Below are 26,737 nucleotides of genomic sequence, written 5' to 3' on the forward strand. Positions count from 1 at the left end.
GCTCCCCGCCCCGGGACCAGCCGGTCCTGCCCGTCCCCGTGCAGCCCCCGCGCCGCGGGCCGGGGGGGCGGGTCCCGCCCTCCCCGCCGGGTCGTGCAGGAGCAGGGACCCCCGCGGCCCCCCCCGGCTGCCGGTACGCGGGGGCCGGGCAGAGGGGGGCGGCGAGGCCAGGGCGAGGGGCCGCGGGAGAGGAGCGGGCACGGGGCGGTGCTGCGCGGGGCCCGGCACAGCCCGGGGCGGCGTGGCCGGGCAGGGCCGGGCCGGGCCGGGCAGCCGGTGCCCGCACGGCGGGGCCGCGCCAGGGCGCTGCGAGGCCGCCGGTCTCCGAGGCCCGTGCGGGTGCCGGGGGCGGCGCGGCCCCGGGCCGGGCGAGGCTGTCAGCGCCGGGGCGGTGCGGGACGGTGCGGAGCGGGCCTGGCCGGGCACCACGGGGGGTGCGGCGGCCTCCGGGCCTGCGGGCCCCAGTGCCGCGGGCGGGGACCGGTGACAAACTTGCGGCCGCCGCGCCGTGCCGTGCCGCTCGATGTCCCGCATGGCGCGGGGGAGGCGCCTCGACCCCCGCCCCGCAGCGCTGCGCGCCCCGCGGGGCATCGAGCCGGAGGGGGGAGCGGGCCCGGGGGGTCACCCAGCGGCAGCGTCGCCGGGGCGGGGGCCACACGCCCACCTGGGCTGGGCAGGCGGGTCCGCGTTCTCTCAGCCGGCCGGCCCCGCTGCGGCCGGGTACACCCACCCTGCCGCGGCCGCGCCCGGCGGTGGGCACCGGGCGAGGGGTACCGGGCGGAGGGCAACGGGGCGAGGGGCAGCGGGGCGTCGGGGACCGGGGCTGAAGACTCTAGGGCTGGGGACATCGGGACTGCGGGCAACGGGGCTGCGTGCGCCGCGCTCGCCGTGCGCTGCCCGTCCGGCTCTGCCCGCTGTCGGGCGCCCGGCGCTGCCCGGGCGTGGAGCGAGCGCCCGCCCCCGCTGCCGCCTCCTCCTCCATCCTTCTCCTCCCCCCCGGTGCGGAGCGAGCGTCGCTCCCCGGTGCGGGAGCCGGTGCCCCGGCGCGGGGTCGGGCGGGCGTGTGTGTGTGTGCGGGGCGTGTGTGCGTTGGGCTCCCCCCGTGCCGAGCCACTCCGCTCCGTGCGGTGCCGAACCCCGGGCGCGGCGGCCTCCCGACCCCCGCCCCTCCCGGGGCCGCGCCGGGCGCGGAGCCCCCTCCCTCTCTCCCCGCGCTCCCTCCCTCGTTCCCTCCCCGCGCCCGCCCGTTCCCTCTCCGGACCGGCCCCCCCGCGCGGGCCGGGGCGCGCGGCACGCCGGGACCCGCAGTCCGCGGGGCGGCTCGGCGGCTCCCGGCCCCGGCGGACGGACTACGGCTCCCGGCAGCCCGCGCGGCCGCGGCTCGCTCTCGCCCTCACACTCCGGCTGCCGCTGCCAGTGTCTCCTCCGCCGCCGCCGCTGCCGCCGAACCGCCGCTCGCAGCGCCCGGGGTCCGACCCGCCGCCTGGGGCAGGGGCCCGCCCCGGCCCGCCGCCCCCCGCCGCCCGCCCGCCTCGGGAAGCAGGTGCGTACCCACCGCCCCGCGCCGCCCCGCGCTGGACCCCGGCCCCCGCTGCCCGGGCACCCCGGGCCCGCGCCGCCCCGCACCCACGGCACACGGGGGCAGGCGGGGGGGGAGCGGGTGGCCCGACCCCCCCTCCCGGCCGTCCGGACGGGATCTCCATGGAAACGGTCCCGGGACACCCCCGGGGGCGGCGGTGGGGCGGCGCGGGGGGGGGTGTGCGGGCTGGGGGGGACCGGCGACGTCCTGCGGCGGGACAGCGGCGGGGGCGCGGCGGGCACTGACAGCGCCGGGCGGGGGGCAGCGGGCGGCGGCGACGGCTCCGCTCCCCGCCCCGCGACGGCGCGGCGGAGCCGCTGCCCTGCCCGGCACGGCTGCTCCGGCTCCGGCACCGGCGGCACCTGCCGCTGCCGGGGCGGTGCGGGGGGTCCCGCGGCGGGGCGGGGCGGCCGCGCGGCGCGGCGCTCCCGGGGCGGCGGTGGGACGGCGGCGCCGGGCGCTCGCGGAGTTTGGCGGCGTGGCCCGAGCCCGCCCCGGCCGCCGCCGTGCCCGGGGCCGGTTCGGCTGCGGGTGCCGGCCGGCCGGGTGCCGGGCGGTGGCGGAAGAGCCCTCCCCGGGGGCAGCGCGGTCGCCGCCACCTCCGTGTCCGGGGCTGCCCCGGTGCGGCAGCGCGGGGGCCCGGCCGCAGCTGCCGGGGCTGCGGGACGCTCCGCCGGGGAGCGGCCCCGGGGGCAACTGTTGAGCCGGGGGCTGCGGGAGCGGGCGCGGGGCAGCACGGCCGGGCCTAGCCCTCGGCAAGGCTGCGGGGTGCGGGGCGAAGCCCCCGGAGCGGCAGCGAGGCCGCCGCGTCCCGGGCAGGGGGGGGCTGCCCGCCCGCGGGGCCCCGGCGGCGGCGCGGGGCCGTGGGCCGTGCCGTGGCCTCGCGGGGCTCGGGGCGGGACGTGCCGCGCCTCGGGCGGGGGGCTCGCCGGGGAACCCCCGCGGACCCGGACCCGGGGCGGGCTGCGGCCGGGGCCGGGGCGGTGCCGCTCCGAGCCGACGCCCCCCGACGCCCGGGGCGGGGCGGTGGGGGCGGCCGGTCCCCCGCCCGTGCCCACGGTGATGGCCGGGCAGCGGCAGGACCGGGCGAGGGAGGCGGCGCTTCCTGCCGCCCTCACCGGGGAGGAAACCAGCCCTCCCGCGGTAGCGTGCCGGTACCGGGAGGGGTCCTGGCTCCTCGGCGAGCGACATCGGTCCCCTCATCCCCGCCTGGGTGAGGCCGGTTCAGAGCAGCACCGGGAGAAGGTGTGTCAGGCTAAAATAGAGACGAAGTGAGTTTCTCCTGTCACAGAGCATCCGCTCTCTGGCGTCCTCATCCCCTGGAGTCTGGGGATGAGTGCTAGGGCAGGGCCGGTGCATCCCGTGCCCTTCGCAGCTCCTCTGCATCTTTTTGGCCCTGTCTGTAGCAGCCTTCCCTTCTCTTGCCTTCCTTCCCTCCCCTTTCCGCTGCGCTGCTTCCATTGCCCTGGCCACCCTTCGGGTTTAGGTGGTCCCAGTGCTAGCGCTGGCTGGAGGCTCCATGGCGCCAGTCGAGGACACTGGCTGCGTTGCTGTCACCTGGGTCTGGAGGTGCATTCCAGGTGTCAGAGCCCAGGCTCCAGCGGGGTTTGGCCTTCAGAGCTGCCTTTGGGACCTCTGGGCTCTGGAGCACCAGTCTGGCTCCCAGGCATGGGAGGCTGCACTCTGCTTTTGGGGTTTTGGATGATGTGCGCCTTGTCAGATACATTTGTGAATATTATCATCCCTTAATGGCTCTTTTTCAGTCCTTAAAAATTTGTGGGCTTTGGTGGGGGCAGCCTGGTTGTTGCAGACAAGCCAGGGTTCAGTGACACCAGTTGTCCAGCAGCTGGGACCAATTATCACAGCACTGCCCAGTGTGCAGCAAACTTTTATTTTTTTCCTGAAATAGGGATGGATTTTTTCTTTTTTATTTCCAATTCATCGTGCCGAGGATCTATAATTACGTGTGGTGTTACTGTGTCTTTAAATCAGCTTAAGCAAATGCGTGTAGGCAAAGCCTGGCTCAGCTCTGCAGCGGCCGGGGCGGCTGTGCAGGCAGCGGGGACCAAACCCGGCTCGGGGCTGCCCTCGCCGGGCACCGCTCTGCCCAGACAGCCCCAGAGGCGGCCTGGCCCATCCTTGCTGGATTTTGTGCCACTTTAGTCATTCCTGGTCCATTCTCCTACAGTTTCTGACCTCTGCATGAGCGGTAACATAACAGAAAATAGTCTGTTCTCTTTTTTTTAGTTTTCTTGTTTAAATTTTTCCCTCATTGCATATCGTGCTCACTGTGAGTCCTGTGATAGGGCCGTTATAGGTTTTTTGACTTGATTTTTGATTTAATGTTTAATTTTTTGCCATCAGTTTACTCCACCAGGTTTTCCAAAGCGGTGCTCGGTGCTGAGGTGCTGGGGGGTCACTCTGGCCCTCTGCGCCTCTGATGGACACCAGACCATCCCATATCAGAACACATAGAATTCCTTGCTTGCGTTACTAATGGCAACAAAGAATTGCCAAAGTGAACAAACTATGACAAGGGAAGGAGGCCTGCCTGTCGCTGCAGACCATTCCCTTCTGGCCCAGCTGACCCCCAGGAAGAGCTGCAGGGCACATTGCACTGCATTCCGCTGCTCCCACTCTTGTCAAAGCGGCCAGCTGTGCTCTGAGCGCTGAATCCCACCTGGGTTTCCCGCAGCTGACCTCGCTTTATATTTTGTAGCCATCCAGGGGATAAAACCCCCTTCCTTGCAGGATTTGCTGCTCTGGGAATGAATGTTTCAAAGGTGTCTCCCGTGGGTGTGTTTCCAGGGTCAAAGTGCATTGCTCCCGGCCTTCCGCAGTGTCCCCTGGCCACAGGAGCCACACGGTGCTGTGGGAGGGCAACCAGAGCATCCTTCGCATCTCCCGCTGCCGAGAGATGTGGTAGCCTTCCCTTAGGGCTGGGAAGTCCTTTTCCTTCCTCTGTGCTGCTGGCCCACTCAATGCCAGCATGGATGGAGGCACCACTGACTGGGCAGCATTTTTTGTGTCCATAGAGGCTCTGGAGCAGCTGAGCTGCACCAAGTGACCCACACTGGGATTCCTGGAGTCAGCTCATGCTGCTATACATGCAGGGGAAAGGCAAAGCTGATGTGCTCCCTGGATGCACTGGTGCCATGGTCTGAGCTCCCATTGCCAGCAGTGGAGCAGGCTGCTGCCAGTTGGGTCTTTGCTTGGTGCTCTCCCACCTTTGTTGGGAATGATGTGCCTGCCAGAGCAGGCAGAGGGGAATCCTTGTGCTGGGGGGGCTGCTGGTGTTTCAGTACCTGTCGGCTCCCACCTGCCTAGGCAGGGTGCAGCGGGACACTGTCCATCTCTTGGTGTGTAGCTCATGTGCTGGGGTGGGCATGGAGGAGAGGAAGAGTAAGTGCCTTGAAATCCAAGTGCTTTCAGTACTTGGAAATGCACAGAGCAGGAAAACAGTGGAAAGCCTTTTGTGGGGGATCAAGGCAGCACGGTCTCACTGAGGGATGTGTTTACACTGTGGAGAAGTGACTGGCACAGGCTGTCTCTGGGAGGAGCAGGGAAAAACCCCCTTCCCACACTGGTAGGCCTGAGTCCACCACAGGTGCCATAAGGTGGATGCTGTAGGAGGTCATGGCTCTGGGTAATCTGATCAAAGTGAGTTAGACCTGGTGGCAATGTAGTTGGAACATCTGTGAGGGCAAACACCAGCAGCACCAGATTCCCCAGTGAGAAGCAAACCCTTGGCTATCCATGACTGGCTGGTTGGTGCCAGCCCGAGAAGTTGCTTTACGTGTTTGCCAGTGCAAGTACTTGAGGAGCTGAGAGTTGTCAGGTCGGGGACCTGATCGGGCCAAGGGATTGCTGTCACTGGGAGAGGAGGGTGGCTTGCAATGGGATGGCTTCAGAATCTACTTTGCAAGTCCTTTGCTGCATTAACACTGGGTGGGAGGTGTGACTGTCAGGGGCTGTGGGAAACAATTAGGCAGCCTCACTTCAGGCAACTCAAGTTGGGGTCTCCAAGAGCCAGGGAACAGACAGGGTTTAACAGGGGTCAGCATGGAGATGGCATGGGCTTAATTCTTGTCAGCAGTGGGAGCTGATAGGTGAATGCTTGTGGAGCTTGTCCTGGAACCTTTGCTCAGCCTGCCCTGAAATGATGGTTGTCTTGGTGCTGTTGGGCTTTCATTGCAAGGAGGACTTGTCAATAGATAATGGTTTAAAAATGTCCATTCCTGAAGAACTTAATCTCTGGAAACTTGTTTTATTATTTAGCATTATTTCAGAAGAGTAATTTCTTCACCTAATCCAAGGGAGCTTCCATGGGTAGCCAAGTCATCACTAACCTGAGTAAAAGCACACTTTCACTGCAAGGAAAACATCTGCTTTGCTTTTCCTAGAGCCTGGAAGAGGCGGGTTTGTGGAGCAGCATCGTTTCCTTTTGCGAAACGATGAGATGTATTGCCTTAATGAACAAAATCCCCTTTTCTTTTAATTCGCCATAGTAACTTCATTGCAAACTGCTCAGAGGGTTTGTCGTTGGAGGCGAGCGTGTTCAGCACCTTCCTTGCTCACAGTTCTTAGGACACGCTTTGTTTCGGAAGGTGAAGGAGCTTTAATACCGTATGAGCTTCCCCACGCAGAATGCCTCAATGTTCTTACTTCATTCTAAACTCGTTTTCTTTGGCGTTAATTAGAATTGGCTGAGCACCTATTTAGCTAAATCAAAATAAGACTGTGGTTTCGTATACACTTCCTTTGGCAGACGTTGTGGATTAAGTAGAGTCTGTGCCAGGCTCTGCCCTCTCTCCCTCTTGGTGAAGCTGATCTAGGAGCTGGTATGGGTTAAAACCAGTCCAGCCAGGAGAAAAAAAAAAAAAAAAAAGAAAAAAAGTGTTTTAAACAGAGATCAATGCCCTGGTCAGGTTTGCTGGGATACTGCAGGGTTTCAGTGACATGACTGAAGGGGTGAGGGGAGAGAAGGGCTTCAGCAGTTTCTCAACAGCTTCTTCTGCTCGAAGACAGGCATGTGAAGCCATGCCCTAGTTGTGTTCTCCAAGGGTTTCCTATGAGTTTAATTACATCCCTTTAATGTTGCTTCCAACTGCACCAGTGTAGATGGGAGATCTGCTCGCTTTCCTTGTGCCGACTCGGCTAAGAGTGCTCTGACCCAGGGAGGCTGCAGTTGCTCTCTGTGGTTCAGTGTTGCATCGGGACGCTGCTCATCCCTGCATTTCCCAATAAACTTCCTGGTCTGCCTTTTTAAGAATGCTGTTGCTCCGCTGCTTTCTGCTTGAACCCATGTCTGGTGCTTGTCCCCTGTTTTATTCCTTCTCTGAGTTCATATCTGAATTATTTTTTCTTTTCTGTTCTTCGTTCCCTGTGAAATGCCTGTCTTTGGCATGTGTCCCACTTCGTCTGTAGAGGATAGAGGCCAAGAATCCACGAAACAGTGTTGATCTCTGTCACTGTGTCCTCCCAGCTCTCCTCCTGTGGCCGTCGTTCCGGCCCTTTTGAGCCGCTCTTACTTGAGCGCTCCAAACGTGCTGGTTCTTCCAGCTCCCCATAGCACCCCGTTATCACTCCTCCCTTGCCAGACCTATTCCGGGGTCACGCCTGATCTCTGCTTGTCCCCAGCTCCACGTCGTGCAGCCGCATGCATCCCCTTCCCCCGTTGCACAGAAGGTCCCTTTTGATTCCTCCTGGAACATCTGTACTGCTGCTGTGCTTGGGGGCAGAACGTTCCTCCTCCCCTTCTTTCAGTTTAGCCTAAGATGGTGAAATCCCCGCAGATTGTTTGTTCCCCTATTTCCTTTATGTTGCATTTCTCTCCAAGCATCGAAAGACTCCTCCCCTTCCTGCTCCAAGCCACCTCGGTCTCTTTGGGTATGACCTGCTCTCTGCTTTGGCGTCTGCCCGTCTCCCCCATCGCTGCTGAGGATTTCTCCCATCTCACAGTGTGTGTTTTTAGCAGGTTTCCCTCTTCCCCTGACCTCTGATTTCCGTGCACTGTTTGCGCACTTGTGCCCTCGTACGTGCAGATGGGTCCGTCGGTTTCTCTTTGGCACACCAGCTGCCTTGCCCCCGTTCCTACCGTGTGCCTGGCCCCTTTTCCTCCTCCTCCTCGGATCCCCACCGGCACGTCCAGGCTGCAGCGGGGACACCCGGCAGCAGCTGTGCTCGGAGGAGCCGCTCAGCCCTGTGGCTCGTCCCTTGAGCTGCGGCTGGCGGGTCCCTGTGTGGCTCCTTTCATGGCACAAGACGCTGCTTGTCCCGTGCGGAGCTGGTGTCGCCAGGAGTTTGTCAGGCAAAAGACAAGCGACAGAGATTGGGGATCACGTGCTGCTTCCAGCTAATTCCCACTCCCACCGCTGCACCGGGAGCGTTGCCGTGGCTCTGTGCCTGCCTTACCTTCAGGGTTTAGTATTTCCCTCAACCTCCTTGACAGCATCTCTCTCCCTTTTGCAGTCAGTCCTGCTTGGTTTGGCTGAGTCCACTTGTTAGCACAGGAGATCCCCTCTTCCTCCTCTGCCTTTTCCCTGGAGCAGCAGAGCTTCTCAATGCTCCAACACCCAGCGCTGCACGATTGGCTGCAACGCTCTCCCCTGAAAGCTCCACCCAGCCGACGGTGCCTCATGGATGCTCCTGAATCTCTGGATTCCCTCATGTTTTCCACCCATAACTCCAAAGAAAACCAGCACCTTCCTCGTAGAAGGAGGGGATAAACCCTTGGCAGCACCACTGGCAAACCTCTGCTCCCTGCAGGAGCCTTCAGTTGTGGAGAGACCCTCCTTGTTTGAGCCTTTGCCCCTAGGACCTGCCATGGGCTGCTTTAGGAGAGTCTTGTGCAGCCTTGAAGTTTCAGTGCTGTAAATGACCATCACCTTCTTGGCATCTTCTAGTGCTGGAGGTTCCTCTGGAGGGAGAAGAAAAGGGTGGGATTGTTTCAAAGGATGTGTGTGTGAAGACACTTGTGTGAAACTCTCGTGGTAGCCAGTGGCAGTAACACTGTTTAATGAGAGGATGAGTGGAGGGTGGTTTCTGTCCAAAGGTACTGCCGATTCCTCCTCGCTCTCTTCCAGACCTGTGGCATCCTGGGGCATTGTTCTCCATCTGCCTGGCAGCAAAGCTGGGGATGAGTTTTCTCAAAGGGCAGTTGAATCAATTATCCCGAGGAGAGTTCCCAACCTTCTGTTTCCCTTTTGCAGGCAGAGTGGTCCCTGGAGCCCCAGCAGATCCTGGAGGGTGAGGAGTAGCTGTCATGATCTCTACAGCACCTCTCTACAGCGGGGTGCACAACTGGACCAGCACAGAGCGGATTCGCATGTGTGGCCTCAACGAGGAGAGGTGAGGTGCGTGGGTGGCGGCCAGGGGAAAGGAGGCATGAGAGAGCCACTTAGGGAGCTGGTGCTGACTCAACCCCTTTTCACTGGGATCTAAAATGGCCCAAAGTGCAAATGAGCCACATTTGGATGTATTGGATACGTTGGCATTCCAGGAGGGTCCCCACATCCCCTGCTTCAGCGAGGAGTGTGCTGGAGGAGTGGCAGAGGATCTGTTGCCCATGTGTGGTTATGTTACCTCTGCAGCTTTGATGCCGACAAGGCCAACTTGTCTGCATGTGCTATTGGTTTCAACAGACCTGTGCTCTCAATGACCAAGGAAGGGAAAGAGCTTGAACTAAAAGCTTTTGGTGACCCAGGAGGGTTTGTGCTAACCAGATGATCAGATGGGAGGGTTGTGACTTGCCACCAAACAGGAGATTAGGGAGGATTAGTGGCTGGGAGGTAGGATCGATCAAGCCAAGCTCTGTCGCTTTGCATCGCCCGTTCATTCCCGTGGTTTGGGGTCTTATTCTCAGAACGGACTAGTCTGTGGCTTTCTCAAGACCACCGTGTCTGTTCCATGTATTTCCCAAAGCCAGGGAAGTTTAATGTGCACAGAGGCAGCGTGTGGCTGTCACTGCTGGCCGCGGGTGCCGAGGGTTCTGGCGGGCGTCCCTCGGGCCGGTGCAGCAGCAGTGGGCAGGGACGAGCCCCGGGTCTGGCTCGGGCAGAGCCGATCTGCCGCCCGCAGCACCGCCGGGCGCTCTGTGTCCCGCAGATAAGGGCTGCGATGGCGATACCCGCCGAGCCTCTCGGCGCTGCTCCGAGCTTACAATGGGCGTCAAATGTTGAGCTGTTTGGGCAGGCCGGGGGGCTGCGCCCGGGCGCTCTCTCGTCCCCGATCTTCATCTCATTCCTCGGGCCCCGTCTGTGCGGGGGCATCGCGCACTGCCCGGGGAGGAGCCCCGACAGGGAGACCACGCACCGCCCTCAGGGCTGGGCAGGGGGGTCCCGCCGGCTGTGCGGGGAGCGGCGGGCGAGCTTCGGACCGGGAAGCGCCGCGAATCTCCGGGAAGCGCCGGGAGCGCCGCGCTCGGGCGGGCCCCGCGGGGCCGGGCGGCTGCGCTCGGGCTCCCCCTTGCGCTCGGCCGCGGCCCCGGCACCCCGCCCGCTCCGGCCCCTCAGCCCGCTCCGGCACCCCGCCCGCTCCGGTCCTTCAGCCCGCTCCGGTCCCTCAGCCCGCTCCGGTCCCTCAGCCCGCTCCGGCCCCTCGGCCCGCTCCGGCCCCTCGGCCCGCTCCGGCCCCTCGGCACACTCCGGCCCCTCGGCCCGCTCCGGCCCCTCAGCCCGCTCCGGTCCCTCAGCCCGCTCCGGTCCCTCAGCCCGCTCCGGCACCCCGCCCGCTCCGGCCCCTCAGCCCGCTCAGCCGCGCCCGCTCCGGCCCCTCGGCCCGCTCCGGCCCCTCAGCCCGCTCCGGTCCCTCGGCCCGCTCCGGCCCCTCGGCCCGCTCCGGCCTCTCCGCCGGCTGAGGCGGCTTGGCCCCGGCTGCCGTCCCCGCCCCGCGGCTTGTGACGGCCGGGCCGGGTAGCTCCGAGAACGCGGGAGTCCCTGGAGGGACCAGCCGGGCTGTCACTGACCCAAAGGCTGGTGGGGATGGCACACAAATAGCCCCAAGCAGGATCCCAGCAGTAGGGGTACAGAGCAGCGTCCTGGGGCTGAGCATGCAGAGCAGGTTTCTGGCACTGGGGGAACCGAGCAGGGTCCTGCTGCAAAGGGTACAGAGAATGTTCCTGGCGCTGGAGGAACCGAGCAGGGTCCTGCTGCAAAGGGTGCAGAGAATGTTCCTGGCACTGGGGGAACTGAGCAGGGTCCTGCTGCAAAGGGTACAGAGAATGTTCCTGGCACTGGGGGAACCGAGCAGGGTCCTGCTGCAAAGGGTACAGAGAATGTTCCTGGCACTGGGGATACCCAGCCGAGTCCTAGGGCTGAGGCAGCCCAGAATGAGGTCCTGGTGCCCCAGCACTGCGGGTACCGAGTCTAAAGACAAATCGTGTGCCCACAGCTCTGTGTCTGTGGCTACTGTGAAAGCACAGGATATAGGAAGCAAATCTGGCTGAAATTATATCATCAACAGAATCCAAACTTGATCTGTTTTGTGCTGGCACTAGCAGCTTGTCCCAAGCAAAACACTGGGGAAGTGCTGTCTTGGTGAATACCACCAGGGAAGGAGCGTCCCAAAGAGGTGACAGTCCTTGTCCTTTCCAGGACAAGGAATTTGTTTCCACTGAGGAATCACATTCCAGAGATGAAAGGTTCAGACACACTGGCCAGCAAGACGTGGCACATTGGGGTGACCATGAATGCCCACTGCTCCTGTCCAGGCTTTCTGAGCCCAAAGAGCTTTGGCACCAGAGGGAGGTCCCCACTGGCAGCTAGGCTGGGCTGGGGATCCCAGGACAGTGAGGAAACAGAAGGAATGGGAATGAGCAGGTGCCTGTTGGGGGAAGGACAAGCAGGATGAGACTCAGGGGAGGATGGAAAGGTGTGGTGGGACAGAATGGGAAATGGAGGGGACAGGAATAGGTGTGTGGCACCAGCCTGTGACACTGGGGAAGACTGAGCTGGCCCATGATGAGGCCTTCCATAGGTAAGGAAGGTGTACAGCTGCTCCACTGTCCCACATGGGGGCAGGGAGGGGTGGGATTCTGGGAGGGTATTTTGGGGTTTCGTAATGCTGTGTCTTCTTCTGCACCTAGGAGAACCCCCATTTCTGATGAGGAGTCAAAAACGAGCAGCTCCCAGCACTTGGGGTCTCAAGAGTTTTGTGTCAGCAGCAGCCTTTCCGAGGTGAGTTCTTTGCCTGCTCAGCTGAGTCCAAGAAGGCCATTCCCTGGCGGAATAGGCCAAGCAGGAGCATTTTCCCGAGTGGATTCATTGGCTTCTTTTTGAGAGATATGCAGTGAGGCAAAGCCATGCTCTCCTTTGGGCAGAGCTGTTTGCTACTTTTTCCTCTGTGTCTGGGATGGGCAGATCCTTCCTGCTTCCCTGGGTGGCCCTTGCAAAGCTCCCAGGAACACCTTCTCCCTTTTTGCTGCAGGTGGAGCTCACAGCAGTCAGCGGTGGTGGCAGCAGTGCCCAGGGGCTGGATGCTGATGGCAAGGTGGAGGAAAAGCTTGGACCCAAACTGGAGGAGCAGCCACCTGATTGCAACCCAAACCTGGAGTGTGTGGAAAAGACTGTGACAGATGACGCCCTGGGCCCTCTGGCAGGTCAGGGGGATGGCAGAGGGCAGGAGCCAGCGGCCCCCAGAGCTGTGGAGCAGGAGAGCAGTGGTGCTGATGCTGCCTGGACACCAGCAGATCCTCCCAGCGACAAACAGGCTGATGCTGCCCCAGCCTGCTCCGTGGCTCCAGAGAGTGAGCCTGCTGGGAAGGAGAAAACCCCCCCAAGCACTGCAGCACAAGGGCCAGGTGTGCTGGCAGAAGGGACATTGTCTGTGGTTGTCTCCAGCTGCAACACCTCTGCCTCTAGTCCCGCCACCTTCACATTGAACAGGGTTTGCTTTCCCCCCTCTCAGGCCCCTGCTATGCAAAAGCTGCCCCTGCCCTTCCAGGCTGGGGCTGTGCTGAGCCCGAGCCAGTCGCTGGTGTACATCCCCCCTCCCAGCTGCGGGCAGCCGCTCAGCGTGGCCACGCTCCCAGCCACTCTGGGGGTCTCCTCCACACTCACCTTCCCTGTCCTGCCTTCCTACCTGCACGAGCGTTGCCTACCAGGCATTATCGCTTCCCCAGAGCTGCGTTCCTACCCCTACACCTTCTCTGTCACCAGGCCCTTGGCTTCAGATGCCAAAGTGGTGTCTTTGGAGGTGAATCAGCTCAGCTGTCCCCCACCCTCAGGTGGAAGTAGTGCCCAGGCTGTTGCTGAGAGCACTTCCCTGTCCAGCTGTGGCCTGGCCCTGCCCTCCAGCCAGGCTCTGCCGGCAGCACCAGCACCAGGTGGGAGCGCTGCTCCCTCCTCTGGCACGGCTGTGCAGGCCAGAGCCCCGGCAGCTGCTGAGCCACATGCACCGGGGGCTGCCACTTCCCTGTCTCCTCTGAAGTCCCCACCCCAGCTAGAGCGTGAGATGGTCTCATCCCCGGAGTGCAGTGAGATGCCTCTTGATCTCTCCTCCAAGTCCAACCGCCAGAAACTGCCTCCACCCAGCCAGCGGAAGACCCCTCCCATGCCCATCCTCACCCCCGTGCACACCAGCGGCAAAGCGCTGCTCACCACCGTCCTCTCCAAGTCCCAGCGCGCGGCACAGGCCACAGGCAGCAGCGTCACCTCGTGCCTCGGCACCACCCCACCCCTGGTCATCTTTCCCGAGGTCCTGCGCAACGGCGAGCAGGGCTCCTGGGTGAAGAACACCACGCTCATCAGCACCATTCCCGGCACTTACGTTGGTGTCGCCAACCCGGTGCCGGCCTCGCTGCTGCTCAGCAAGGATGTCGGTGTGAGCCTCAGCAGGGACCCACGCCACCTGCCCAAGCAGGAGCCCATCTCCATCATTGACCAGGGCGAGCCCCGCAGTGCCGGCGTTCCCTGTGGGAAGAAAGCCAACCAGGTTGGCACGGAAGGACAGCAGGATCCTGCCAGGAGACTTCTTCATGGTAGAGTTGCTCCAGGAGCTCCTTTGTGTCAGTCCAAGGACATCGCCACCTGGAATCCTGTCCAGGGAAGTGTGTACCCGCGATGCCCCGTCAATGGAAAACCTTCCAATCCTCAACTTCTGCCTCTGGGCTGGTCTCCGTACCATCAAACCCCACTGCTTTCCATCGGCATCTCCACAGCAGGACAGCTGCCCCTGAACCAGAGCAGCCCCTGCAAAACGGCCGGGGCAGGCAAGCTGCCGGCATTCCCGAGCGTGCAGCCCGCCGAGCCCAGCGCGGCCGCCCAGAGCCTGCCAGAGGGCGAACAAGATGCTGCGGCCAAGAGCAAGAGCTGCCAGGCCCTGCCCAAGCCCTGCGAGGAGCCAGCCAACCCAGCACCACCGGAGACAGGTCCAGCTTTCCATACCAGCGCTTTGGATGGGAAAGGGGGAAAGGGAAAGCCGGACAACGCTCCGAAGAGTCAGGAGTGCACTCAGCCAGAGGCTGACTCCGGTCAGGAGAGCAGTGCACAGACTGAGGCTCCCCAGGGGAGCTGTAGCCTCAAACAGCCAGATGCAAAACCCAAAAACCAAGTGTTAGCGGCGTATTTGTCGCATGACCTGCCAGCAGCTGGGCAGCAGGGCCTGCGGATGGTGCCAGAGGTGCCCACGGATGGCCAGCGCAAGGAGCTGGGCTGCAAGGGCTCCCAGGAGCCAGCGGCCACGGAGCCCCTCCCGTGTGCACAGCAGGTGGATCTGTGCAGGGTCAAGAAGGAACGAGTGGAGTGTGATGTGTCCTTTCCCTCGGTGACCTGCCTGCGGGCCGGGGCGGCTCCCCAGGCCTTTGCTGAGGCCAAGCTCAAAGGAGCGGGGCAAATCAAGCAGGAGGGTGGCACACGCTGCAAAGCCAAGCGGCAGCATAATGGGGACACCAGGCAGAGCCACAAGAGACTGAAGTGCCAAGGGCAGGACAGCGAGGAGTCCCCAAGCAAGTCGGGAAGCCGGAGCGTGCATGGCCGGAAGGTGCATGGGCTGGGCTGGGACTGCTGGGTCGGGGGAGAGGAGGGAGCTCTCATGGGGGGACGGCTGAAGGCACGGGGCTTTCTAATGCTCCTGGGCATTGCCTGGTTGTGGGGGAACGTACCTGTGCTGCAGGTTGTCCAGGGCAAAAACGTGTCTCGATTTTCAAAAGAGCTGGAGGGGACCAGTGTAATCAGTCTTTTTTGTGCTGCTCCAGCTCAGTCAGTGGGAAGCTCCAGCTTCAGCTCATGTCCTCCTTTCACAGTGGCAGAAACACCACGACAATCCACATGAGCTTGGCAAGCAGGAAGGCCGGGAAGGCCGAGGAGGCTCAGGTGCCATCACGGATCACAACAGCCTCGGGGTAAAGCGCAAGCGTAGGAGGCCAGCGAAGACGGAGTGCCCATCTCCGGCTCACCGTGGAGACAGCCACGAGGAAGGTACTCTTGGGAATGGCAGTGGGTTCCTGCAGGATCAGGCTGCCCTAGGGGCCAAACTGCTGTTTTCCTGAAGCCAAATGGCCTCTGGAGCTGGGTTGAGATCCAAAATAGAGCTGCAGCATGACCAGACTCCCAGAATGGAGGAGGTTGGGAGGAACCTTAAAGCTCATCTTGTTCCACTCTGCTGCCATGGGCAGGGGCAGCTTTCACTAGACCAGGTTGCTCTTGTTCGAGCCTGCCCTTAGATGTTTCCAGGGATAGCACATCCCCCACCTCTCTGGAGAGCCTGTGCCAATGTTTTAGTGCCTTCATTTTCAAAAACTTCTTCCCTATGTCCAATCTAAACCAACCTCCATTCATTTAAAGCCTGGGGCCATCACAGCAGCCCCTGCTATGGTGACACTGCACTGCCCTTCCCACATCCCAGCTCTGTGATCCATTTCTCATGGCTCCATTTTCCTCACAGGTTACTTGGAGAAGAAGCCCAAGAACAACTTCCGTGATTTCATTCCGGTGGTGCTGAGCAGCCGGACGCGCAGTCAGTCGGGTGAGCTGGTGCCCAGGCTCCTGGTGACGTCACCTTGTCCCTGCATTTTGTCCTGCTTTGAGGCTTTGCCTTGTGGATCCTCTTGGCTTTTTTGTCAGCTAGAAATCTCACTTTTTTGCAGGAAGCATTGCTGGCTCTTCTGCTGGTGTGACAGGAGAGTGTGATGGGAGTGGTCAGGAGATTTTACCATTGCTTGAGGAGGATCAGGAAGAAGAAGAGGAAGAGGAGGAGGAGGAGGGGGAGGAGGAGGAGGAGGTGGAGGAGGAGACATCCTTGAAACATCGCAAGCTACGCAAATCCCACAGGACATCCCGCTGCCACAGCCGCAGGGACAGGGACAGGTCTGTGTCTGAGAGGAGCAGCTGTCACACGAGGAGGACCCGTGAGCTGCCCTGGAGAGCAGAATCACCCAGGCAGCTGTGGGAGCCCAACGAGGAGGAGGAGGAGGAGGAGGATGGCCACATCAAAAGGAAGAAAAGGAGACGGCAGAAAAGTCGGAAATACCAGACAGGGGAATACCTGACTGAGCGGGAGGAGGAGCAAGTGGGATATCCCCACCGGAGGCGGAAATCCAAAGCAGGTACAGCCTGGGAAGGGGCTTTGGGTACTAAACTGGGGACCAGCATGAGATTTTTTTGTTTTGTTATGTGTGGAATTTTTTTGGGGGGATTTGGTTTTCATTATTTTTTTTTTGTAATGATGAAACTCCCAAACTTTTAATGACTTGGTGGCTGTAGCATGGGCTGCTTCAATTGATCAGCTCTTCTTTCAAAAACATTTACAGTAAATTCCAGAGCAGTAAACAGCAATTTATGTAGCTAATTAGACACTGATCTTACCCCTTGAATTAAGACAGAGGGCGTGGGAAAACAAGAAGGGGATGAGGTAGCACAGTGGAATATTTCTGGGCAAGTAGGGTCCCTGGGAGCCATGCTCAGCAATCTGTGCTAATGCAGGAGGATGTGGAACCATCCCAATCCAGCTAGGCTGCTCTTGGTTTTGTCTTGCTCTGTGAGGGCCACTTGCAGACTTGCAGCAGGGTGCACAAGGGCAAGAGGATTAGCAAGAAGGGTGCAGTGATGGGGGATCTCCCTCTGTGGTTTGTAGGTGTGAGGAGGAACACACTGTGCCTGCCACTGCTCCTGCTCCTTCCTCTGCCACTGGCAGACCCTCTGTGAAACCTAAATCCATGATGAGCACGTCCCTGTGGGCAGCAGTCTCTGCGGTCCCCTCTCCCTGTGCAGGGACAGTCAAGGCTGTGGGACCTGTCCAGCCGTGTGTGGTGGCTCAGTGTGTGCTGGAGCTTGGCTGTGGCTCGTAGCCCAGAGTCACACAGGTGACTTCAGGAGGAAAGCTATCACAGGCAGCACTTGTGCCAGCCTTCTGCATGCTTGGGCTGTGCTCTTGGAGGGCATGAAGTGGCCACAGCCCTGTTGCTTTCTGCCCCGTTGGAGCTCAGACTGGCACTCCTCGGGTGCTGCTGAGATGCAGTGGGGAGCAGAGGTGGCTGCTGTCCTCCCAGCAGCTGGTATCTGCTCCAGCAGGGCGTTACACTATCCTGTGTGTCTGGGGACCGATCTAAGACCAGAAACAAAGTTTCAAGTCAGCTTCCCGCTGTCTCGGCCACCCGGGCACTCTAGGGGTGCCTCCTGTTCAGGACAGGAGCCTGGAAGGAGTTTTGTGGCGGCATTCAGGAGGGTCTTCCAGCAGCTTTATTACATTTGTTAAGAGTGTCTGTCTGTCTGTTCAGCTTCCCTCAGAAGCTGCTCACTCAGCCCTCAGGTAGGGGACCTGCTGTAGTTTGGATTCAGAAGCTGTGGCCTGGAGCCACCTCCAGTGGCAGCAGAGTGCTGAAGTTCTCTCCCTGCTGTGCAAAGTCCTTTCCTCTGTCTCTTTTTAACTGATCTCTTACTATTTTCATGGAGTGCCTGTAAGTCTCCTGCTGCAGGGTTGGGTGAGCAGGATTCCTCCATTCAGGGAAGACAAGGCTGGATTTCCCTTGAGGAATCCTGGTGCTTCATAACTGGATGCATTAATGAAAACTTAAATGTGCTCCTTAACTTCAGGGGAAGATGTGAGAGGGCAAATCAGGCTTGTTATGTTTAGGCAGCAAAGTCTGAATGTTCACAGACAGCTCCTGCTTGTCCTACCCCTTTAAGACATATCCTGGTGAATCCTGCTCCCATCTTTTCTTGTGTGTCCCATGAACATGCTGAGTCCATCCCAGATGGGAGAATCTGTGTGTTCTCTCTGCTTCTCCTTCCTGCAGTGCCCCTGCCCTGGGGCTGGATTTAGAATCATGGAACCCCAGAAAGGTTTGGGTTGGAAGAGACCTTAAAGCTCATCCAGTGAGCTGCCTGCCATGGGCAGGGACACCTTCCACTATCTCAGGGTGCTCCGAGCCCTGTCCAACCTGGCCCTGAACACTTCCAGGGATGGTGCAGCCCCAGCTTCTCTGATTTCTGTGCAGCTCTCAGAGATGGGCAGTTTGTCTTGCCTGGTGGCAGAACCTGGGTGACCTTCAGTGGGGTACCTACAGAAGGTCCACACTAATTCACATTTCTCCTTTAGATTGCAGGCACCGGAAGCAGAAGGAGTCTGGGAAGGGCAAAGGCACAGAGCTGCAGCTGAGGAGCAGGCTATCCCCATCCCCCCGGAAATCTCAAGGACGCACGGACTTTCGGAATGGCTTCTTCCTGGAGCACTCCGACACCTCTCCTGTCCAAGAAGAGCTAGAGAAACCATCAGGAAAACGCAAATGTAAAACCAAACACCTGGCAGGGATCTGTGACGAGGGGAAGGTATGGCTTGAACAGATGAGGGGAGAAGAAGGCTCCCATGAGTCATGGCCACATGTGCCAAGGAGTTGTATTCCTTTCTTTCCCAGGGGAAAGGCTGCTGCAACCAGCCCAAAATGTGCTCTCCGAAGAAGCCCCAGGACTTGTGGACACTTTGTAAGTCCCATCGGGCCAGCCCGGGGAGCTCCCCTGAGCTGCCCGCAGCCCAGAATGTTCCCCCCGGCGCTCGGCGGCTGATTGTGAACAAGAACGCAGGGGAGACACTCCTGCAGCGAGCAGCTCGCCTGGGCTACAAGGTGAGTCCTGTGCCCTCTTGCGTGTGCCCCTGCTGCCCCACCCGGGCTGGCTGTCACAGCCGTGCTGTTGCTGTGCAGGACGTGGTGCTGTACTGCCTGCAGAAGAAGAGCAGTGACGTGAACCACCATGACAACGCGGGGTACACGGCCCTGCACGAGGCCTGTGCACGCGGCTGGATCGACATCCTGCACATCCTGCTCCAGCACGGCGCCAACGTCAACTGCAGCGCCCAGGATGGCACCAGGTGAGTCAGCACAGCGTGGGGCAGGGAGCTGACTGGGTTCTTCAGGTTGGTCATCACTGACTGGTCATCACATTGATCTTAACCCAAACAAGAGCGTTTCCTTAGCAAACTCCTGGTCCCTTTCCCTTGCAGGCCTATCCATGATGCAGTAGCAAATGACAACCTGGAAACCATGTGGCTTCTCCTTTCCTATGGTGCTGATCCCACTCTGGCCACATACTCTGGGCAAACAGCAGTGAAGTTGGCCACCAGCGATGTGATGAAGCACTTCCTCTGTGGTAGGTGCCAGGCCTGGGGTCACAGTGCTCCAGACCTTCCCCTCTGGCAGCATACAGGGCCACATCTGGGTGTGAAAGGGCCTGAACAGAAAATTACTCACTATTTAGCTCTGTCCTGTCACACAAGCATGTTTTTACTATCCAAACTTTAATTATAGAATTGTATGTGTTTCTTGTATAAGATAAAACTCAGTTTTCAGTTTCAGTGTGCAAGGGTATGGCTGCACTGTGGTCAAACAACTAAAGACAGTGCTCTGCTTGGAGATGCTGTTCCACAGTCCCTGGTTCTACTGCTGAACCTAAGGGAACAGACTTTTGTTGCCAAATGATGCTGCCTTCTACGGCAAAAGAGCCCTGCCCAAATACTGCTGCTGGCAGAAAGGGCCAGTTTGGATCCCTATGGCTGTGCTCGGTGTCATTTGTGTACACGCAAGACGAGTGTTGTGGCTTCTCCACAAAAGCAAGGAAGGGACAGCCAGAGGTGGCTCCCAGCCAGAGACAAGACAGAAAATCTCCAGTGATGAAAAAAACTCTCCTTGCCCACTGCTGTGTGAGCTCCTCCAGGGTCAACTACTCACACAGGTTTTGGGGATAGTGATTTGGAGCTCAGGACTGTTCTATGAATCTTTCTTTCTAAGCCACTTCACACTGTCTGTTGTTTTCCCTTTTCAGCTTCCATTTCCTGGTTGGGGGCCTGGGGTGATGCCCACTCCTGAGTGGTGACACCCTTCCTGCAGCTGTGGTTCAGCTTTTGCCATAATGCCCAAGTGGGAAAAGCAGCAGGGGTGAAGCAGCTCCCCCTGGATCTGTGGATGTGCACATCGGGATGATGCTTTGAGCCGTTAACCCTCTCGATTTTCTCTCTCCAGATTACCTGTCAGATCTGCAGGGCCGCAGTGAGGGAGACCCTCGGACAGCCTGGGATTTCTACAGCAGCTCTGTGCTCGGTGAGTGCAGCGCGGGCTGGGTTGGTGGCAGCAGAGCAGGAGGTGGTGCTGTGGAAAACACGTCATTCCCTCGGGTTTGGCCACATTCCTCTCTACTCACGCTTTGGGTCGAGACCTTGCTGTGGTGATACATGCTGGGAGTTGCTCCTGGGAGGGACTTCAGCTTGAATATGTGCATCCCTTCAAGTGCTGATTCCTGAGGGTCTTTGGTTGTCGATCCCAAGCATGTAATTCTTGCAGCAGTTCTTGTTGCTCCCCTGCTAACTACTCACCAAGAAGGTGAAGGACATACTCATTCCTTCAAGGTGTAGAAGTCTTGAACTTTGAGGTTCCCAGAGCTGCCCATCCCTCTCCCCTGCTTTGGAGGGGAGATGTTGATCCTGTTTTTGCAACACCAGGTATTTTTCCTAGTGAAGAACTGACTGCTGCCTTTACTGTCACTTCTTTAAAACTGTGGTTACAATGGAAGGTGTTCTTGATCTGGCATGGGCACACTGGAATCCCTCCAGCCCCTTCCAAGTTTAGTGCTCCCGAGCCCTCTGTAAGGATTTGCAGCATTTATGCTGGCTGAGAGGCTGCTTGTTGATTGTAGTTTTTCACCTCCAGTTGTTCCAACATCCTTCTAGAAACAAAACCAAATCTGATACATTCAGGAGAATGCTCTTGGAAGAGGACTTGTCCTTGGAGGACCCTGATGTCTTTCCATTCCAGAACAGGAAAATTTTTGCACTCCTGAGAGCACTGTTTGTAGGCTGCTGCACCTCAGCCCTGCCAAGGGAACAGTTCAAATCTCAGCCTCCTTCTTCAGAATTTCTCACTCTCAAAGCTGTCACAAGCCTTTACAAAGAAAAATAGCTGTTCTTTGTGATATTTTTAAAGATTTGATTTATCACTGATTTCCTGCTGCCCCATCCACGGGGCATTCCCAGTGTTGCCTTTGGGAGGCTGCCTGGCAAGGCAGGAGCTAACCCAGCTGAGAAGTGATCCCTTACCCTGCCAGGTGTGTTTCCAGCAGGCACAGGAAGGGACCCTCCTCCCCATCCTCCTGGGATCAGTTTACAGCAGCAGCAGCTGCAGTGCCAGCCCCATGTCACCTGTGCTGTGCCAGGCACTGCTGCTGGACACTGCCAGAGCCGCAGAAAAACCAGGGTGCCCAAGCCTGAGACATGGGCTGGTTTCTTTACAGCCTGTTTACTGTGTGTCCTGCAATGTCCCTTTCTGGCTCAGGTACCTCAGCAGTTACCTCGGGTCACCTGGAACAGGTACAGTCCAGGGCAGGGAAGTATCTGGTTCTGCTCTGGAATAACGGAGCTGCTCTCAATCATCACAGGCAGCAAACAACTCTCCTCCTCCCGTGGATCAGTCCTTTAAAATCTCCCTTTCCATCAGCTCCAGCAGCTGAAGCACTGTATGTCCTTCAGAATACAGGGGAAATCCCAAGCCCTGCTTGAACTGTTCCTATTCTTTGAGGCAGGAATGCTGTCCACATTTTCCTTGAGGTCTGCAACTCTCTGGGGGCAGGAGGATAATGAAGGAAGCCAGGGTGTGGGATGTCTGAGGTGTGGAAAAGTCATCAGTGTCCTGCGCTGGTGTTGCTGGAGCTCCAGACACAAAGTCCCAATCCGGGGTTTGTCTCCACCTGGGACAGGCATTGTTGTGCCTGATTGTCTCCCTCAGTGGTACAGAATGTTCTTGTCCTTGTCCCAGCCTTTGCACAGGCAGATGGACAGGACTGAGCTTTTAGGATAGACAGTGAGCCCTATTTTTGCCACATTGAATGCATTTAATTACTTTTTTCTGAGTTGCTCAGGATATCTGAGGTTTTTCAGTGATGGCATCTGAGCTTTGCCAGCAGCAACATTGGATCAATAATCACATCACTTATTTTTGTCCTATTCTACAGCACGTTTGGACAATTTCAACACCCTGTTTCTTAGGAAATTTTTTTCCTTGGCAGCACTAGGAAATAACTGGCTTTCCCCAAGACCCTGCCTGAGCTAGTGTCCTCTGTCACCTACTGTTTTCCTCAGCTGGAATCCCACTCGTGCTGGGTGAGCAGCTGGGTGTGTGAATCTTCCTTGTGCAGTACACCAGAAGATTTTCTTTTTTTCAGCCTTTTCTCTTGTGTATGGGGTTGAACTTTTGCATGATTGGTTTATTTGTTTATGGACACACTGGGTCTCACTGCTCTCTGTAGAATCTAAACTGTCTTATCTGGAAGTTTTTGGAGTTCTCCTGTGTTATCTCAGTGGGACAACACCACTCTGCAAACTTAAGACTATTCACACCTCTTCATAATAAAATCCAGGCAGCAAGCTTCTCTTCAACAGGAGCTTTTCAGATTGGTAAATAGGAAAATTACCTGTTATTAAATGGCTTTGGATCCAGCCTGCTGTTCTCCATCCCCTCTGGACAGAGATCCTGCTGGAACTCAGATGCCTTCTGGAACACTCAGGCAAATTCTCTAAGTCATGAAATCATGCACTGGTTTGAGTTGGAAAGACCTTAAAGACCATCTTATTCCACTCTTCTACCATGGACAGGGACATCTTCCACTATCCCAGGTTGCTCTGAGCCCCATCCAGCCTGGTCTTGGACTCTTCAGGGGTGGGGCAGCCACAGCTTCTCTGAGCCCTGTGCCAGGGCCTCGCCACTCTCACAGGGAAGAGCTTCTGTATATCCACCTTACATTTCTCCTCCTGCTTGTTGCTTGGTTGGATTAGTCTCTGGTGGCACAGCCTTGCTGTCCTCACTGAGATGGGTGCTGGCTCCCCTGGATCACCTGCCAGAGGTTCTGAGGGTGGGATCTGGGTGGAGAAGCTCTTGAGGAGCAGAGTGCTCGCTGTGCCTTCCTTGGTAGGGCCTGTGCAGGCAAAGCCTCTCTACATCCACCTCCCTCCTCACTGTTCCAGGCTCTTCCAGGCTGAGGATATCTGTGCTGGCATGGGAGAGGGCCCAAGGTCATTTTGGAGAGCGTCTGGGGTCTACCAGTGGGGTGGCTGATGGTGCAGGCTGTGCCCTGTCCCACCTGTGGGACCAGAGCACACCTGAGCTTCCTGCCACGACTCGGGATGTTCTCCCCACCTCACCTGGCCAGTGAGCAATGTGTGTATGCAGAGCAGCCAGCACTTGCTCCATGTTCCTCTGGGACGAGGGGCTGGAGGGGAGCAGGAGGGGCGCAGTTCTCACATGGCTGCAGGAATGTTGTGGGCAGGTGTCCGTGGGGTTGTGGCAGTGGCCAGGGAGTGCCAGCACAGGCTGGTGTGTGACCGAGCAGTGCCAACCTCTGTCCTGTTGCAGAGGGGAAGGACAGCATCGGCTGCGACCTGCTGCTGAACCCTCCAGGGAGCTCAGACCAGGAGGAAGAGGAGCAAGAAGCAGATAACTTCATGTTTGAGTTCTCAGACAAGCCACTGCTTCCCAGCTACAACCTCCAAGTGTCCGTCTCCCGGGGGTGAGTGCCTTTCCCTGGAGCACCAAGCAGGACCACAGGTGGCTGCAGCCCTGGCAGTTGGTTGTTCCAGTGGGGTTAATAGCTGCTCGTGTATCTCAGGTGTTTTTTTTCATAGAATCATCACAGAATTCCAGAATGGTTTGGGTTGGGAAGGGCCTTAAAGCTCATCCCATTCCACCCCCCTGCCATGGGCAGGGACACCTTCCATTAGACCAGGGCGCTCCAAGCCTCATCAAAGCTGGCCTTGGATACTTCCAGGGATGGGGCAGGCACAGCTGCTCTGGACAGCAGAGGGAAGTTGTGACTGTGGCACTGGGGAAGTTGGGGAAGCAGTGCCTGGCTTGGCACAGCCTGGAATGTTCTCAGGAAGTAGGGAAGGCTCATCAGGGCTCCCCCCACCCTCTATGGCCAGGCACATCCTGCTGCCCTGGGTGCCCCTGTGCTGTGCCTATCAGGAAGCTCCCCTCTCTCATTCATTTGATCCTGTTAGTTCTACCCATGTTCCTTCAGCAGCAGCTCACACTTATGGCTCTGAGATTGTTTCCTTTCCATCATGGCTAAATCAGTCCCAGCACTGGAACAGCTCTCCCACCTGCACCCCCTGTGACACAGTGGGTGTTGCTGGGGCAGAAGGGTGACTTGGAAGAGGCAGCAACCAAAGCACCACTCTTCTGCAGCAAATTTCTGTGCCTTGCCCATGGAGAGGGACACATGCAGCATGCCCTCCAGCAATAAACCACACCAGAAGCTCCATTTCCTGACCATGTGGCTTATTCCTGGCAGGGAAGCTGCCAGGACCTTGTTGAAGGCAGGACTTTCACACGGTGTCCCTGCCTAGCTGTGAGTTTTTTGAAAGCTGTGACCTGTGAGGCTGTGATCAAGCCACAGTCCGTGGGTTCCTGAGGGGAAGCAGCACATGGAGAACAGTCCAGGGCCAGAGGGGAGGGCCAGCAGGCAGGGGAGATGGCACCGTGCCTGCAGCCCCTCCACCCCTATAACCCACCGTGCTCTTGCCATCTTTGCAGGCCCTGCAACTGGTTCCTGTTCTCTGATGTGCTCAAGCGGCTGAAGCTGTCCTCCCGCATATTCCAGGCCCGCTTCCCGCACTTCGAGGTGGCCACGCTGCCCCGGGCAGAGTTCCAGCGGCAGGTGTCCCTCAGCCAGGTGCTGGCACAGGAGGAGGTGCCAGCAAGCCCCGAGCTGGCGCCGGGCACGGCAGAGACTGTGGAGCTGGTGCACTACGAGCCCGAGCTGCTGCAGCTGCTGGGCTCGGCGGTGGAGTACCAGGCCTGGAGCAGCTGACGGGGACAGGCCACTCCCGGCATCACGAGGCAATAATAAGGACCAAGGGGAAGCAGCTCTCTCTCAGCGCCAGCAGCAGGGACCCGAGTCTTTGAGCAGCCGCTCCTCCTCTCCTCAGGGTCTCCGCCAGCTGGGGAGGGAGGACCCTCGCCTCCAAGGCATTCCCGAGGTCCCCCGCCCACGAGCAGTGGCGGTCGCTGCCGCCGCCGCCTGGTCCAGCTCCGGTGGGAGATGGAACCCCCCGCACGGGGCTCAGCGAGGGGTGGGAGCCGCCGCCCCTCCCCGCCGGACCCTACGGAACTGCGCCTCTCCGTTTGCCCTCCCCCTCCCAATTGTCTTCCATAGTATTTATTTAATTAGTATTTAATTTGTAATGTTTTCTTTGTTTTTGCTGAGTCTGTATCACTGTGATGGTGAGCTCCGGGCTGTGGGATGAGGCCACCCCCCGCCCCTCTCCAGCGTGCCCCGAGGCCAGCCAGGCCCAGGGGTTCCCGTCCATCCCTGGCAGCAAGCCAGGGGACAGCCCCTCCCTTTGGCTATGGAGCTGGCTCCCGCTGCCAGCGCTCAGCCCCAGCCGGCAGCCAGCCCCACTGCTCCATCCCCTCCCGTGCTCCTCCTCCATCTCATCCGTGCTGCTCTCCCTGTGCCCGGCGGTGCCGCCCGGGCAGGCGCAGCCCGCGGCCCCCAGCCCGACCCCGCTCCGGCAGCTTGTGCCCGCCGCAGGCTCTGTGCCCCGGCAGGAGCCGCCGGGCTCCCGGGAGCAGCGCTCTGTGCGGCAGCGGCCGGGCTGCTCTGCCTCGGGGCCGGTACAGTTTTATTGTACAGGTGCTAACAGGACTGAGGTCGGGACAATCGGGGGATTTCTGGCTCTCCCCGCTCCGCAGCGGGAGCCTTGGGTGAGTTTTTTTTGTTGGTTCGTTTTTTCTTTGTGTTGTGTTTCTCCCCAGCCAGGGCAGGCGTTTCCCCCCTTGGAGCCCCGCTGCCAGCCTTTCCCCCGAGGGCCCGGCAGCACCTTCTTTAAGCCAAGGGTTTTTTTGCCTTTGGGTGTGTATTCTGGTTGCTCTTTCTGATTTCTGTTTTATTATATGCAGCAACAGGCTGTGGTGTCAAAAACACTGATGTACAGAAAAAACCTGCATCAGGCTCCCTGGCTCCTGCCTTTTTTTTTTCGTGTCCAGGCAGATTTCTGTGCGTGTCAGCCTGAGTCTGTGGCTCAGGGAAGGGAGAGGGGAAGTGGCCTGTGGGACCTGCAGGGCCCATGTGTCTGCGCAGCTGGAAAAACAGGGAGACTCCACTGCTCCTCCCAGCTTCCTGCCTGACCCTGGTGCTGGGAAAACTGCAGCCAAGCCCAGTGATCCCCAAACACAGATGTCAGGGGAGCCCTGTCTGGTCCCAGCACCCCCCAGCCCATCTGTGGGGCAGCTGGCCCCTGGCTGACTTCACTTATCCCTGTGGGAGCAGAGGGAGCTCAGGGCAGCGCTGCGGGAATGCCATGATGGCAGGACTGGAGGAAAGCTTTGCTCACACACCACCAAGAGGTACAGGAGCAGTCAAGGCAGGTCTTAAAAAAAGAGAGGAGAGGTGCTCCCACACTGGGGAGGTTCCTTGTGAACTTAAGGAGGTGCAGCCATAGGGAAAACTCACCAAATGAATGATCTGAAAATGTTCACTTGGAAGCAGGTGGGTGGGAGTGAGCTGACAGGGTTCAGCTGGGGGCTGGCCACCAGTACCAGCCCAGGGATGTCAACCAGAGGAGCTGGACCACCTGAAGCCTGGCAGAGGCTGAGGCTCTGCTTAGCTGGAGGAGTTCAGGGGCTCTCCCACTCTGCACGGGCCTCACCTGCAGCTGACTTTCTCCTGATACACCAGGCGCAGG

At 59.1% G+C, this 26,737-nt stretch overlaps 1 protein-coding gene across 3 annotated transcripts; it reads left to right on the forward strand.

The window, feature by feature from the left end:
- BCORL1 (BCL6 corepressor like 1) lies at positions 1-26,005 on the forward strand. Of its 3 annotated transcripts, none has more exons than XM_072929214.1 (14): positions 1-133; positions 8,791-8,929; positions 11,664-11,754; positions 12,005-14,557; positions 14,820-14,994; positions 15,461-15,541; positions 15,663-16,121; positions 18,113-18,342; positions 18,429-18,635; positions 18,714-18,880; positions 19,013-19,158; positions 20,028-20,105; positions 23,406-23,559; positions 24,585-26,005. In XM_072929214.1, the coding sequence occupies exons 2-14, from the start codon at positions 8,844-8,846 to the stop codon at positions 24,859-24,861; spliced, it is 4,704 nt and encodes a 1,567-aa protein (XP_072785315.1). In that variant the 5' UTR covers positions 1-133; positions 8,791-8,843; the 3' UTR covers positions 24,862-26,005. The 3 variants fall into 3 exon arrangements, with proteins under 3 accessions (XP_072785315.1, XP_030128607.2, XP_072785314.1); XM_030272747.2 differs by lacking the exon at positions 1-133 and adding an exon at positions 1,455-1,543; XM_072929213.1 differs by lacking the exon at positions 1-133 and having other exon boundaries at positions 2,568-8,934.
- Positions 26,006-26,737: the final 732 nt, after the last annotated feature.

The sequence above is a fragment of the Taeniopygia guttata genome, chromosome 4A, assembly GCF_048771995.1.
Source record: "Taeniopygia guttata chromosome 4A, bTaeGut7.mat, whole genome shotgun sequence".
Lineage (NCBI taxonomy): Eukaryota > Metazoa > Chordata > Aves > Passeriformes > Estrildidae > Taeniopygia > Taeniopygia guttata.